This window comes from Rattus norvegicus, chromosome 12 (genome assembly GCF_021556685.1).
Source record: "Rattus norvegicus strain SHRSP/BbbUtx chromosome 12, alternate assembly SHRSP_T2T, whole genome shotgun sequence".
In the NCBI taxonomy this organism is placed as follows: Eukaryota; Metazoa; Chordata; class Mammalia; order Rodentia; family Muridae; genus Rattus; species Rattus norvegicus.
In genome coordinates this window covers 28,550,575-28,566,526 of record NC_141545.1, presented here as the reverse complement: position 1 = coordinate 28,566,526, position 15,952 = coordinate 28,550,575, and the positions used below count along the sequence as shown (strand labels likewise).

General features: G+C 49.7%; 1 protein-coding gene across 21 annotated transcripts in view; it reads left to right on the top strand.

Moving 5' to 3' along the window:
* Positions 1-15,952, top strand: part of Mlxipl (MLX interacting protein-like) — a 54,305-nt gene that overhangs the window by 35,634 nt on the left and 2,719 nt on the right. For 6 of the 21 annotated variants that reach the window (XM_087577643.1, XM_087577639.1, XM_087577644.1 and 3 more), the window contains 11 exon segments: positions 2,148-2,349; positions 2,437-2,517; positions 7,244-7,428; positions 11,767-12,319; positions 12,567-12,634; positions 12,710-12,866; positions 13,004-13,119; positions 13,209-13,328; positions 13,449-13,576; positions 13,928-14,051; positions 14,786-14,915. In XM_087577643.1, coding sequence (XP_087433769.1) covers positions 2,148-2,349; positions 2,437-2,517; positions 7,244-7,428; positions 11,767-12,319; positions 12,567-12,634; positions 12,710-12,866; positions 13,004-13,119; positions 13,209-13,328; positions 13,449-13,576; positions 13,928-14,051; positions 14,786-14,915 — 1,864 coding nt within the window. 21 annotated transcript variants of the gene reach the window in all.

Sequence of the window (15,952 nt, the reverse complement as noted above, 5' to 3'; positions counted from 1 at the left end):
GTTCAAATCCCAGCAACCACATGGTGGCTCACAAACATCTGTAATGAGATCTGATGCCCTCTTCTGGTGTATCTGAAGACAGCTACAGCATACTCATGTATAATAAATAAGGAAATCTTTTTTTAAAAAATGAAAAAGAAAAGAAAGCAGGTAGTGGATTTCAAATTTCAGGGCAGCTCAGGAAGTTTGAGGCTAGCTTGGGAATCCTGTCTTCAAGAGCAAAACTTGGCTTGATGGTGCAGATCAGCAATGCTACCACAAAAGGAGGTAGAGGTAGTAGGATCACAGGTATCCTCTGGAAGCCAGGCCAGCCTGGGCTACATGAAACCCTACCTCAAAAAAAATTGAAGATTTGATGGTGTTCTTTTTTTTTTTTTTAAGATTTATTTATTTATTGTATGTAAGTACACTGTCACTGTCTTCAGACACTGGATCCCATTACAAATGGTTGTGAGCCACCATGTGATTGCTGGGATTTGAACTTAGGACCTCTGGAAGAGCAGTCAGTGCTCTTAACCACTGAGCCATCTCTCCAGCCCCCCCCCCCCTTTTTAATCGTTTTTCTTCATGAACCTTGTGTAGCCCTGGCTGTCCTGGAACTCACTCTGTAGACCAGGCTGACTTCAAACTCTGAGATCCACCTGCCTCTGCCTCCTGAGTGCTGGGATTAAAGATTTACATGCTCGGACTGTTACTGCCACTGCTGCCACCACCACCACCTCCACCAATGCATGTTTTTAGTCCTAAAACTTGGAAGGCAGAGGCAGCTGGGTCTTTGTGAATTGAAGCCAGCCTGGTCAGCCTGGTCTACATAATGATTTCCTGACCAGCAAGTGTTATATAGTGAAACTCTTTATCAAAGAAAGAGAGAGAGAGAGAGAGAGAGAGAGAGAGAGAGAGAGAGAGAGAGAGAGAGCACGATGGAGTGATGGCTCAGCTGTTAAGAGCACTGTCTGCTCTTCCAAAGGTCCTGAGTTCAATTCCCAGCAACCACATGGTGACTCACAACCATCTGTAATGGGATCCGATGCCCTCTTCTGGTGTGTCTGAAGACAGAGACAGTGTACTTGTCATATAAAATAAATAAATAAAATCTTAAGAAAAAAAAGAGAGAGAAAGAAAGAAAAAGAAAAGCCGGGCTGGGGTTGGAGATTTAGCTCAGTGGTAGAGCGCTTGCCTAGCAAGCGCAAGGCCCTGGGTTCGGTCCCCAGCTCCGAAAAATAGAAAAAAGAAAAAAAAAAAAAAAAAGAAAGAAAAGCCGGGCTGGAGAGATGGCTCAGTGGTTAAGAGCACTGACTGGGGGTTGGGGATTTTGCTCAGTGGTAGAGCGCTTGCCTAGCAAGCGCAAGGCCCTGGGTTCGGTCCCCAGCTCCGAAAAAAAAAAGAAAAGGAAAAAAAAAAAGAGCACTGAGTTCAATTCCCAGCAACCACATGGTGGCTCACAACCATCTGTAATGAGATCTGATGCCCTCTTCTGGTGTGTATGAAGACAGCTACAGTGTACATGTATAAATAAAATAAATAAATCTTTAAAAAAAAGAAAGCTGGGTTGGGGATTTAGCTCAGTGGTAGAGCGCTTGCCTAGCAAGCGCAAGGCCCTGGGTTCGGTCCTCAGCTCTGACAAAAAAAAAAAAAAAGAAAAGAAAAGAAAAGAAAGAAAGAAAGAAAGAAAGAAAAAGAAAATTGAAAAAAAAGAGAGGGCTGGAGAGGTGGCTCAGTGGTTAAGGGCACCCGACTGCTCTTCCAGAGGTCCTGAGTTCAAATCCCAGCAACCACATGGTGGCTCACAACCATCTGTAAAGAGATCCGATTCCCTCTTCTCGTGTATCTGAAGACCGCTACAGTGTACTTATATATAATAAATGAATAAATAAATCTTTAAAAAAAAAGAGAGAGAAAGAAAAAAAGAAAAGCCAGACTATAATAACATAGAGAATAAGAAAGACTTTTGAGGGTCTTCCTCTGCTTCATAAAGGGAGTCATTAGAGGCCAATAGGATGACCTTGGCACCTTGGCCTTCTAGACAGAGAACCAGGAAAAGACAGGTGGTGTCTTTAGAGAGACTTTCTAGCTGGGGTGGGGGAACCTTCATCTCCAGGCAAGGGGTAACATGGATGACCAGGGCGGTGACTTCTCTGTCCTGCCAGGTGGAAGGTGGGTGGCCGCCACCAGAGAGATGGTGCGAACAGCTCTTCTCCAGCGTGGTGCCTGTGCTGCTTGGGGGCTCCGAGGAGGAGCCTGGGGGCCGGCAGCTTCTCGACTTGGACTGCTTCTTGTCCGATATCTCCGACACACTCTTCACCATGACACAGCCCAGCCCCTCGTCCCTGCAGCTGCCCTCAGAAGACGGTGAGCAGTGAATTGGGGGGAGCAGGGGGGAGAAGACTGAAATGTCTTCCCAGCCTGCAGTTTCCAACCTCACCACTGTCCCTCCAGCTTATGTTGGCAATGCTGACATGATCCAGCCAGACCTGACGCCACTGCAGCCCAGCCTGGATGACTTCATGGAGATATCAGGTGGGATGGGTCCTTCCTCCCCAGGTAGGGCAGACTCAAAAGAAGGGGTCAGGTTAGGAAAAAACTCTAGGAGACTGTAAGGCTTTATGCCAGTGGGAGAATGAATGGTACTTTAACTTGAGATGGAGGGGGAGCAGGTTAGTTGGAATTCAAGGCCTTGTGCCTAGAAGGCAGGTGCTCTACCACTGAGCCACGCCCCCAGCCCCTCACTGGGGGATTCTAGTCAGGGGCTCTACCACTGAACCACGCCCCCAGCCCCTCACTGGGGGATTCTAGGCAGGGTCTCTACCACTGAGCCACGCCCCCAACCCCTCACTGGGGGATTCTAGTCAGGGGCTCTACCACTGAGCCACACCCCCAGCCCCTCACTGGGGGATTCTAGTCAGGGGCTCTACCACTGAGCCACACCCCCAGCTCCTTCCTCACTGGGGGATTCTAGGTGGGTGCTCTACCACACATCCTTTTTGGTCTGGGATGAGAGAATCCTTGGGTTCAATCCCAAACACTTCGTAAGCCACTGTGACTGACAAGAGAATTCAAGGTGTCGAACCTCTTGTCTATTTTTGAGACGGGGTCTCAGTATATAGTTCTGGAACTCACTGTGTAGACCAGACTGGCCTCAAACTCACAGAGATTTGCCTCCTTTTGTCTCCCAAATGCCAGAATTAAAGGCATGCATAATACACCCAGTTTAGCTTCAAGGGTTTTTTGTTGGTGGTGGTGTTTTGTTTTGTTTTGTTTTTTTAAGTGTTTTGCAAAGTGGCAGGTTTTCTCAGACTTCTCTTTTCTTGGGTTACTGAGTTTCTGATGTGTCCGGGTGTTTCCAGATACCCTGACCCGGTCAGTATGAATCCTTTTCTCTCTCTCTCTCTCTCTCTCTCTCTCTCTCTCTCTCTCTCTCTCTCTCTCTCCCCTTTCTTTTCTTTTGAGACGGGATGTTTTCCTTTCTGTTTCTGTGACAAATGCTCTGACCAAAGGAAGGAAAGGGTTTATCTCACCTTAAAGGTTACAGTCTGTCACTCAGGGGAGTCAGGGCAGGAACCTTGGAAGAATGAAGAATGCTGCTTTCTAGCCCATTCGAGGACTCATGACTAGTGTCCTAGTCAGGGCTCCTACTGCTGTGATGGAACACCATGACCAACAGCAACTTGGGGAGGAAGGGGTTAATTCAACTTATACTTCCATATCATAGCCCATCAATAGAGGAAATCAGGACAGGAACCTGGAAGCAGGAGTTGGTGCAGAGGCCATGGAAGGGTGCTGCTTACTGGCTTGCTTCCCTTCGCTTGTTCAGCCTGCTTTTTAATAGAACCCAGAACCACCAGCCTAGGAATGGCACCACCCATGGTGGGCTGGGCCCTTCCCTATCAATCACCAATTAACAAAATGCTTTACAGGCTGCCTGCAGCCAGATCTTATGGAGGCATCCTCTCAGCTGAAGCTCCCGCCTCTCAGATGATTCTAGTTTGCATCAAGCAGTCATAAAAGGAGCCAACACACTTAGCTACCTCCTACATCGATTAACGATCAAGATAACCCCCAACAGACAAGACAACTCACCAGTCTGACCTAAGCAATCCCTCAAATCTGTCCCCTCCTCAGGTTATCCTAGGAAATCATCAAGTTGACAGTTAAAGCTAACTAGGTAACAAGAGTCTGAGCCTTAGCCAGGCCAGGCTGGTCTTGAACTTGCTGTGTAGATAAGCTGCCCTGAACACTGATTCTCCTGAGTACTGGGACTAGAGGATTAGAAGTGTGTAGCACCATGCCTAGAGTGTGCTCTCTCCCTTTTCCTCTCCCTTTCCCTCCCCTACTCTCCATCCATTCTCCTCCCCGAACCCCAACACACAGACCCTTCTTACTTGAGATAGTGTCACTAGGTAGCCCAGGCTGGCTCCTTCTGTCTCAGTCTCCTGGGTGTCTGGATTCCAAATGTGAGTCATAATACAGCTTGCTTCCTGCTTTCCCGTAGGGTCTTCTTCCCCACATTGTTGTCTTGCTTGCATGCATTTCTCTTTCTTTCTTTCTTTTTTAAATTTTTATTATTTTTCAGTGTTTAGGGTTTTTTGGTTTTTATTTTGTTTTGCTTTGCTTTGCTTTGAGACAGGATTTCTTTGTGTAGCCTTGGCTTCCTGGAACTCACTCCAGGGACTCACAGAGATCCGACTGCCTCTCTGCCTCTGCCTAAGTGCGTTCGTCGCCGCCACCACCCAGCACTGTGTGTATTTCTTGCTCGCTGCTTCTCACAGGGATGTATTTGGGGGCCTTAAAAGCTCCCCAAAGGTTGGGGCTCAGGATGATATCAGGATATCTCACCCAAGCCTGAAAAGATAGTCTTTCAGAGTGAAGCTTCATTTGAGTGACATACCCCCTCCCAGCTTCTTCCCTACAGGGTCCTGGGCCTGTCATTCAAGAGGTGAGGCCTATGGGGCGGGTACTAGGGAATGAGGAACCACCCCCATCCCCACCTCCCTGGCCATAGCCCTGGAGGGTGGGGTCTGCCAGGGGCAGAAGTGTTGATGGCAGTGCCCTGGAAGCAGACTTGCCCCCAAGGAGAGCAGCTCCCTCTTGGCCCACAGACCCCTACCACAGGTAGGAGCTCAGCTGTGTTCACTCAGACTCTGGGTAAAACATAGTTGGGTTGGAGTTTGCAGTAACTTGTCAATCAATTCTAGGTGGCAGCTGATTGGGGGCAAGCATGGCTCTCCCAGAACAGTTGGTTACAATGACCTTCTCAAGCTGGCCATGCTCTGGGAGAGCCTTGAGCTACCAGGGTTTCCATTTTGTCTTTCTGGAAACCCTGTTGAAAGCACACAATTCTACAGAGGCAGAAGATTTGGGGAGAGAAGGTTCAGGGGCAGAGATTGTGGGTGGTCTGTGTGGGGACCAGGCTAGGGGAAGACTGGGGTTTGATAGGAGGCTGGGAGAAGGGGATCTCTGGAGGCTGCTAGAAACAGGTGTGGACAGCTCACAGTAAAGGAGTAGCTCAAGGCTCTGACGTGATGGGTTGGTTTGCTGTAGGCCTATGCTCTAATCCTGGGCCCCAAAGGGTTTACTGACAAGGACCGAGAGGGACGGAACTCTCCAGCCCCTTAATGGTTCCTCCCCAGATCCCTTTGTAAAAAGTGGGGACAGAGGACAGTGTCAAACTACTTCTGATAATGGGAGAGAGGTGGGCTTGCCAGGTGTGTTCAGTCACATCCGAGGGACAGACACCCAGAGAAGTAGACAGAAGCCTCGTGTCACTGTATACTGTACTTAGAACCTGTTTGGTCTTCTGGTCAGGCAGAACCACCTAAGACAAACACACACACACACACACACACACACACACACACACACACATATTCACACATGCCACACATAAACACATATGCACGTTCACATACATATACATATTCATACACACACACCACTGCACACATTTTATGCACACACATACAAACATGGGTACACACATGAACAGACTTGACAACATACACACATATACCCTACATACGCTTACCCACATTTTCAGAGGCCTACATATATACATAGTGTATATACACATGTACATATCATACCCATGTATATATATATATATATATGCACATTTTTATATATGTACACACTTTCACACATGGGTATACACATGCACATACATATATACACCTACTGTACTCCTGTATACATTCTCAACATATATATAGACATAAATATACACACCATATAGGCATACATACCCTGACCCTGTGACCTTCCCTAACTAACTTGGTGTTAAGAAGTGGTTTATGGGGATTGGGGATTTAGCTCAGTGGTAGAGTGCTTGCCTAGCAAGCGCAAGGCCCTGGGTTCGGTCCCCAGCTCCGAAAAAAAAGAAAAAAAAAAAAAAAAAAAAAGAAGTGGTTTATGTCAGAAAGGTATCTCCTGGCTGGGGATACTGGAGGGAAGGTTTCAGCCCACCAAACTCTGTGAGGTCTACCGTGATGGGGTCTGCTCTGACTGGCCCAGGAGGCCTTGGGCATATCACACAGGCTGGTTAGGGTCAGAGAAAGGTGCCCGGAAGGGAGAGGGTAGGCGGGTGTCGCCCCAGCCCGGGATGTGGTTAGGCCATGAGTGGCTTGCTTCCCAAAACCAGAATAGCCCAGAACTTACACAACTCACAACCCTAAACAATGTGGCTTCCTAGCCTGCCTCTCCACAAACTTTTTAGGGTTCCTGGCTCTCTGTCACTCTCTGTCACCCCAACTCTGAGACTGTGTTCCCCAAATGTCAGCCATGACTTTGCTCCGTGCAGCTTCAGTTTACTGATCTTTCAGCAAGTCTACCCTCTCCCTGACCTACTGACCTCATGAACCTGTTCACCCTTGATTCATCCCTGACGCACTGGGGCAACTCCCCTGTACCCCACCTCTTTCCTTCCCAGGGCCTCTCTGTGACCCCTTCTTTCTAGAATGCCAACAGGGCTAAAAAGGGGAGCAGACACAGGGAGGGGAAGTGATCTAGCAGTGGGACTCCGTGGGCGAGCAGCTTCCTGGGGTCCCCGCCCACTTACCATCTTCCCCAGGTCCATCCTACCTGTCTCTACCTCAGCTTCCCCTGAGTGTGACTAGAACTGTTTCACCGTCTCTTGTAGAAGCCTTCCACCTCTCCTGGTCCCTATCGGACCTCTCCACTGTGGGGACTGTGTCTATCCGCCCATTCTAGTTCTTAATGCCATTCACTACCCTCTGTGTCCCAATTACAGATTTCTTCACCAATTATCGCCCCCCTCAGACGCCCACATCTTCAAACTTCCCAGAGCCCCCCAGCTTTGGCCCCATGGCTGACTCCCTCTTCAGCGGTGGGATCCTGGGCCCAGAGATGCCATCTCCAGCCTCCGCTTCCTCCTCCTCGGGGATGACCCCTCTCTCAGGGAATACACGTCTCCAGGTGAGCATATCTTATCCTGCTCTACCCAGTCGGCCCTGAGCATGTAAGAGCCCTGGCTTCACCTGGGGCCAGGAGATAGCCAGGCATTTACTAGGCTAAGCAGGCAAAGACCCCAGGAGAATATAGGTAGCAGAGAAAGAAAACCCCATAAAGCAGAATTGCATGAACTGAATGAGAGAGGGGTGTAGGGGGACAGCAGATGGCGGAAGACACAGAACAGGGCACGACCCAGAAGAATGTTGTTAGTTCTTTTTTTGTTTTTGAGACAGAGTCTCGGGACTCTTGGTGGCCTTGAATTCATACAGATCAACCTGCCTCTGCCTCCTGAGTGCAGCCATTAAAGGCGTACACCATGCATAGCTGCCTAGGTTTCCACGTCTTAGTGAATGGCAAGCCAGAAAAAGGGCAAGCCAGATGGGGAGGACCAGGAATGTGTGCGTGGAAACGGGATGGGTGCGTGTTTAGATGACCGTGAGTTGGCATCAATTCAGAAGTCATTTCCCTTCCACTGTTAAGTGTCTGTTCTGGTTTCATTTCTGTTGTTGGACTAAAATACCCCAAGGCAAAAGCAAGTTAGGGAGAGAAAGGGATTTATGTTGACTTGCAACCCCAGGTTACAGCCTACCTTTGTGGGGCAGATAAGGCAGGAACCTCAGCGATCACACCACATCTACAGTCAGGAACAGAGAAATGATTGCATGCACGCTCACCTACTCCCTTACTTACGTTCAGCTCCATGTCTCTATTCTTACACAGTTCCAGATCCTCTGCCTAGGGGATGGTGCCACCCACAGTGGGCTGGGTCTTTCCATATCACTTGACTTCTGACAATTAAGACAATCCCCAATAGACATGCCTATGGGCCAACTCAGTGTTGGCAGTTCCTTGCTGAGACTCTTCCTATGAGAATTCTGTTTTTTTTTAATATTTATTATGTAATTATGTAGAAGTACACTGTAGCTGTCTTCTGACACACCAGAAGAGGTCATCAGATCTCATTACAGATGGTTGTGAGCCACCATGTGGTTGCTGGGATTTGAACTCAAGACCTCTGGAAGAGCAATCAGTGCTTTTTTTTTTTTTTTTTTTTTTTGGTTCTTTTTTTCAGAGCTGGGGATTGAACCCAGGGCCTTGCGCTTCCTAGGCAAGCGCTCTACCACCTCTGAGCTAAATCCCCAACCCTGCAATCAGTGCTCTTAACCACTGAGCCATCTCTCCAGCCCCTCCTATGAGAATTCTTGGTTCTAAGTTGTCATTTTGACAAGTAAACCTAACCACCACAATGTCTTTTCCTCCTATCATTGAGCTTTTTGGTGCTTTCGTAGTTGATTTTGAGAGGTCTCTCTCCTCTACTTGACAGCTACATGCAGGAAGGGTTGTCTTGGTCACCATTGCATTCTCTGTTCCTACCCGTTTCCACGCAGAGTATCATTCAATAAATAGTTGCCCAGTAAGTGAATGAATGAGAATACAGAGAGACTTAGGCAGCAGTAAATGAAAAGATTATTGTAGACAATGGTGTGCGCATCTGTGGGTAAGTGAATGTAAAGTAGAGTGGGCTGGTTTAGAGCTGATGAATGAACTAGTGGTGTGCGGCTTTGTGAATGGCTGTTTAGAAATGATGAATGAACTGGTGGGCGGATGGCCCAGTGATGCACGGCTTTGTGAATGGATGAGCGATTTGTTCCATTCCTGGTTGGTGAATAGACAGAGTATGAATGGACAGATGGGAGGATAGAGTTCAGATGGTTGGATCTCTTGGTAAATGGCTCACCTGGCCAGTCAACTGGAGCCATAGCCAGTCTCTCATCACTGAGCCACACCTAGGGAAATAACCCCAGGGAAGGAGTTACTCTGCTATAGCTTCAGAGGTTCTAGTCTATCCTGGGGGAGGAGGTGTAACACAGCTAGGAAGGAAAGATGGAGAGATTGGGATAGGGAGAGTACCCTCCAATTATTCCCTTAGACTGAGCATTCATGGCATATCTCCCCCATATTAGTTACTTCTCTCCTTGCTGTGACAAGATACCTGGCTTAAGCAACTTACAGAGAGGTTTCTTTTGGATCATGGTCTGAAGGATACAATGGAGAAGGCAGCTGCTCACACGGGGTCAGGGGGCAGAGGAGAGAAGGCTGATACCCGGCCTGCTTGCTTATTTTCACTTGAAGATGATGATGATGATGATGATGGTGATGGTGATGTCAACAACAGTGTGTGTGTGTGTGTGTGTGTGTGTGTGTGTGTGTGTGTGTGTGTGTGTACAGGCATGCATGTCATGGTGTGTGTGTGGAGGGGTCAGAGAACAACTCGAACATAGCAGTTTTCTCCTTGCACCATCATACCACATGGGTCCCAGACACTGAACTCAAGTCAAGGCTTGGTGGTAAGTGTTCTACCCACTGAGCCACCTTACCAGTCCCCATACTTACATTTTTTTTTATGTGTGTTCACGTGTGTGTGTGTATGGGGGCACCCATGTGGAGGTCACAGAGAATAACCTTCAGGAGTTGGTTCTCTCCTTTCCCCTATGTGAGTGCCTGTGATCAAACTCAACCCATCAAGCTTGGTGGCCAAGAGTTTTAAGTTTCTGAGCCATCATGCTGGCCCACTTTCTATTCAGTCTGGGGTTCCTCCACCATGGAATGGTTCTGCCCACACCCAGGGTGAATCTTTTCTCTCAATTAACCCTCTCTGGAAACATCCTCAGAGACACACTTCTTGATATGTCCACTAATGCCCTACCCATTTTTTTCTTTTTTCTTTTTTTTTTTAAGATTATATATCAGATCCCATTACTGAGGGTTGTGAGCCACTATGTGGTTGGTGGGATTTGAACTCAGGACCTCTGGAAGAACAGTCAGTGTTCCTAAAGGCTGAGCCATCTCTCCAGCCCCCACCCTACCCATTTTTTTCTTTTTTCTTTCTTTCTTTTTTTTTTTTTTTTTCGGAGCTGGGGACCGAACCCAGGGCCTTGTGTTTGCTAGGCAAGCGCTCTACCGCTGAGCTAAATCTCCAACCCCCCCCCCATTTCTTTTCTTTTTTTTTTTTTTTTTTTGGTTCTTTTTTTCGGAGCTGGGGACCGAACCCAGGGCCTTGTGCTTCCTAGGTAAGTGCTCTACCACTGAGCTAAATCCCCAGCCCCCCCATTTCTTAACTAAATTATGCACAATGGAATTTAATCAGCGCACCCACCCTCTTAGACTATCCCCTCTGGAAATGTCCTCAGAGGAACACCAGTATGGCTCCCCCAGCTCCTACACATTCCTCAGGCCTATCAAATTGACAATCCAGATTAGCCGTTCCTGATGAGGGCTGAAGTAGAGAGTTGGGGGAGTTCATAGAGGAGAGAATAAGTTGGGTAAACAAGTGCAAAAGATGGATGGACAGACAGGTGGATGGATGGATGGATGGATGGATGGATGGATGGATGGATGGATGGACAGCTGGGTGGGTGGATTGATGAATGGACAGATGGATGGACGGATAGGTGTGTGGATGGATAATGGTAAGTCAGTGGGGCTGGGCATGTGGATGGATGGATGGATGGATGGATGGATGGATGGATGGATGGATGGGTAGGTGGATGGGTGGGTGGGTGGGTGGATGGGTGGGTGGACAGGTGGATTGATGGACGAACAGATGGATGGATGGGTAGGTGGATGGGTGGGTGGGTGGGTGGGTGGATAGACAGGTGGATTGATGGACGAATAGATGGATGGATGGATGAACAGGTGGGTGGATAGATAATATATAGATTAATGGGTCAGTCAGTGGGGCTGAATATGTAGATGGATGGATGAATGGATGGATAGATTGATGAGTGGGTAGGTGGATGGATGGATGGATGAATGGATGGATGGACAGAGGGGTAGGAGGATGGTGGGATGCATAGATGAATAAAGAATGAATGAATGGGAGGAATGGTGACTGAGTTAGTGTTTTGCTGGATAAAGAATAGATACATGGAAAGGTAAATGGTGGATAACTAGTGGATGGATTGATGGATGGCTGGATGGATAAAGGAAGACTACATTAGTAGCTGTATTGGACAGATTATTTGGTGGGTGAATGGACCACATATCATCTATAAGATGATGTTCTGTGCCATGCCTAATTTGTGCATAAGGGTTCTTCTAGGCTACGGTTGCTTATTAGGTAGTAATGTGCATATGTGCATATGTGTATGCATGTGTATGCACATAGCACATACTTGGATCAATTCTCCTCCATACCCAGTCCAATGCATAGCCAGGAGAGAGGCCTCCTGGTGGTTGGAAGAAGGTGGCTCCTTCCCCTGCTCTCTGAGTATCATCCTGTCTCCCCTGCCTGTCACCTAGGCTCGAAACAGCTGCTCTGGACCCTTGGATCCCAGCACCTTTCCGAGCTCTGAATTCCTTCTTCCTGAAGACCCAAAGACCAAGATGCCACCTGCTCCTGTACCGACTCCTCTCCTTCCATACCCCGGCCCTGTCAAGGTGCATGGCTTAGAGCCCTGCACTCCATCTCCCTTCCCCACAATGGCTCCACCTCCTGCTTTGTTGTCAGAAGAGCCTCTCTTCTCTGCAAGGTTCCCCTTCACCACAGTCCCTCCCGCTCCAGGAGTGTCTACCCTTCCTGCACCCACAACCTTTGTTCCCACGCCACAGCCTGGCCCTGGCCCTGGCCCTGTCCCTTTCCCCGTAGACCATCTGCCCCATGGGTACCTGGAACCTGTCTTTGGGCCTCACTTCACGGTGCCTCAGGGTGTGCAGCCCAGATGCAAGCCCTGCTCTCCACCTCCTGGGGGACGAAAAGCCAGTCCACCCACCTTGACCTCTGCCACTGCCAGCCCCACGGCCACTGCTACTGCCAGAGACAACAACCCCTGCCTTACACAGCTGCTCAGGGCAGGTGAGGGGGAGAGGCAAATTGATGGGATGTGGGGAGGGAGTGACTTGGGATGGAGGGGCAAAGCTTTAAGGGCAGAGGGCTAGGGTTTCAGGATGGTCTTGGGGAACGGAGAAGGTGAAATGATATTAGGGATATGAACCATGTCTGGTAGGGGTGTGTGGGCTGCTCGGGAACAAGAAGGGGTCTTAGCTGGTGATGGACTTGATCAAGCCAGTCTAGTGGTCCTCATAGTCCTGCCTGTACCCAGCCAAGCCTGAACAAGTACTGGAACCTTCCACTGTGCCCAGCACCCTCCTCCGGCCTCCAGAGTCCCCGGTAAGATGGTGGCCACTGGGAGGTAAGGGTCAGTCTAGGACCTTTACTCCAACTCTCTGTCCTTCTCCATCCCAGCAGGATGCAGTCCCTGAAATCCCCCGTGTCCGTGCATTTTACCCCCCAATCCCAGCCCCTACACCACCTAGGCCACCTCCAGGCCCTGCCACATTGGCTCCTCCCAGGTCCCTGGTTGTCCCCAAAGCAGAGAGGCTCTCACCTCCAGCATCCAGCGGTAAATAGGAGCGAGAGGGATTGTGGGTCTTAGGGGATGGAGGGAGGGGAAGGATGAAGGGGGCTCTGAGTGGGGTCAGGGTAAGGGGACTTTCTCCTTTGTGTGTCGGTCTGTCTGTGGGTCTGTCCATGCCACAGGCAGTGAGCGGCGACTATCAGGGGATCTCAACTCCATTCAACCCCCGGGGGCACTGAGTGTCCACCTGTCTCCCCCTCAAACTGTCCTAAGCCGGGGTCGTGTAGACAACAACAAGGTATGTACCCCACAAGATGCAATTGGCTTCCCCTCCGTCCCCCAGCCCTCCTACTTAGCCTCACCCGAACGAACTTTCTGCTTCCTAAGATGGAGAACCGGCGAATCACACACATCTCCGCAGAGCAGAAGAGGCGTTTCAATATTAAGCTAGGATTTGACACTCTGCACGGACTTGTCAGCACGCTCAGTGCCCAGCCCAGCCTCAAGGTGAGCCCCTAGCCAGAAAGGCACACTCCCTTAGTGTCATGGAGCCCCTCCTTGGACCAACACCCAACACCAGATCCCAGGGCCTGCCAGCACAGAGGCCCACATTGGTGGCGCTCGCAGGTGAGCAAAGCAACCACGCTTCAGAAGACGGCGGAGTACATCCTGATGCTACAGCAGGAGCGGGCGGCCATGCAGGAGGAAGCGCAGCAACTGAGGGATGAAATAGAGGAGCTCAATGCTGCCATCAAGTAAGCTGGGGTGAAGCCCAGCCTAGAAACCTGTAGGGGGTTAGAAGGGTTAGAGATGTGACTCTGAGGTACCGCACGGGCCTAGAATACTTCAGTGAAGGCCTGGGGATGTGCTTTCTTAAATATCTGCTAGTAAGGGCTTGGGGGCGTGGCTTGATGATGGAGCCTAAAATCCTCCACTGAGGAGCTCCAGATATGGTTTGTCCTAGGGTGCTTACATAGCATATGCAAGAACTGGGTTTCATCCCCAGCACCTTAAAAAGCAAAACAGCAGCAAAAGTATTCAGGGGCTAGGGTAAAGGAGATGTGTCCACATTCCCTGAACTATGTGCGACTCTTCTCCATTGCTAGCTTGTGCCAGCAGCAGCTACCGGCCACCGGGGTGCCCATCACACATCAGCGCTTTGACCAGATGCGGGACATGTTTGATGACTATGTCCGGACCCGCACGCTGCACAACTGGAAGTTCTGGGTAGTATCCTTATTTGGACTAATGGCCTGAGGACAGTGGTGGCTGCTGTTGTTACAGTCGGGTCCAAGCTGGGTCTCAGGCCATAGGCTGAGCTGTAGAGCCCCAGGGAATGGGCTTTGGTTCTGCCCTCTACTGTCAGGCCCTGGGATTGCAAGATTGTGTGGCAATCCAGTAGCCCAGAGGGAGCAAGAGTAGGAGGAGGAGGTTGGGAATGTCACTGAAGGTGGTCTAGAAGGATCTAAAGTCTTAAGTCCTTTGAGTCTTTTGAGAAGGCAAGGAATCCACTCATCTCTGGATTCAGGGTTAAGTTGTGTTTGTTTTCCTATATATATTATAGATCAAACATGAGCTCCGTCCCAGCCCTCTTTTAACTTTCTATTTTGAGACAAAGTCTCACTAAGTTGTCCTGGCTAGCCTTGAACTCATGATACTCCTTCCTTGGCCACCTACATGACTGGGATTATGGGCCTGTGCCATCAGTCCTTGACTGAGCCTAGAGATGTGGGACAGACTAATACAGAATGAGGACTCTGGAGGGACTAAAGGGAGGGGCTGAGAGGTGGAGAGATGAGTGGTAATCCTTGGTGAAAGGGAGGGAGCAGAGTGGCTCCCCACAGGGTCATGGTTCAACAGTGACGGGCCTCTCTTGGTCCTGGCTTGGGTCAGGTGTTGTAATTCTGTGTGAAGTGATGGGATGCTGTCTGGACCACTCATGTGCTCCTTGACTCCAAATCCAGTTCAGCATCCTCATCCGACCTTTATTTGAGTCCTTCAATGGGATGGTGTCTACCGCAAGCTTGCACAGCCTCCGCCAGACCTCACTGGCATGGCTGGACCAGTACTGTTCCCTGCCTGCTCTCCGGCCAAGTAAGTGAGACACCTTCCTGCCACTAAATTGTGAGGCTTTGCAGAGCACTTGCCTAGAATCCCCCAGTGAGGGGCTGGGGTGTGGCTCAGTGGTAGAGCCCCTGCCTAGAATCCCTCAGTGAGGGGCTGGGGGTGTGGCTCAGTGGTAGAGCCCCTGCCTAGAATCCCCCAGTGAGGGGCTGGGGGCGTGGCTCAGTGGTAGAGCCCCTGCCTAGAATCCCCCAGTGAGGGGCTGGGGGCGTGGCTCAGTGGTAGAGCCCCTGACTAGAATCCCCCAGTGAGGGGCTGGGGGCGTGGCTCAGTGGTAGAGCCCCTGCCTAGAATCCCCCAGTGAGGGGCTGGGGGCGTGGCTCAGTGGTAGAGCCCCTGCCTAGAATCCCTCAGTGAAGGGCTGGGGTGTGGCTCAGCTTTTACATCATAATATATAAGATCCTGATTTCAATCTCCAGCAGCACACACATATACACATATGTACACACACACACACACACACACACACACACACACACACACACACTTGTGGACTTGTGGGTTTCCAAAACAGAGAGTTCAAACCCAGCCTGTTTGGTCTCCAAGTATAGTCTGTCTTGAATACAGCCTAGGGTTTGAGGCTATCCCACCATGTCTTATCCTCAGTGGTCCTTCAGGCTCTAAATCACCTAAGGAAAAGGTCCTAGGGAAGGGCCACCCGTTTAGCTATCTAGTATTTACTCCATGTTCTGGACCTCATCCCTAACCTTAAAGACATCTGTCTTAGTTAGGGTTTCCATTGCTGGGAAGGGACACCAAGACCAAGGTTAAGTCTCATAAAGAACATTTAACTGGGGCTGGCTTACAGGTTTAGAGGTTCGGTCCATTATCATCAGGGTAGAAACCATGGCTGCATCCAAGCAGGGGTAGCACTGGAGGAGCTGAGAGTTCTCCATCTTCATCCAAAGGAAACCAGGCAGCTAAGAGAAGGGTCTCAAAGTCCACCCCTCAGTGGACTCACTTCTTCTAACAAGGTCACACCTCCTAATAATGCCACTCCCTGGGCC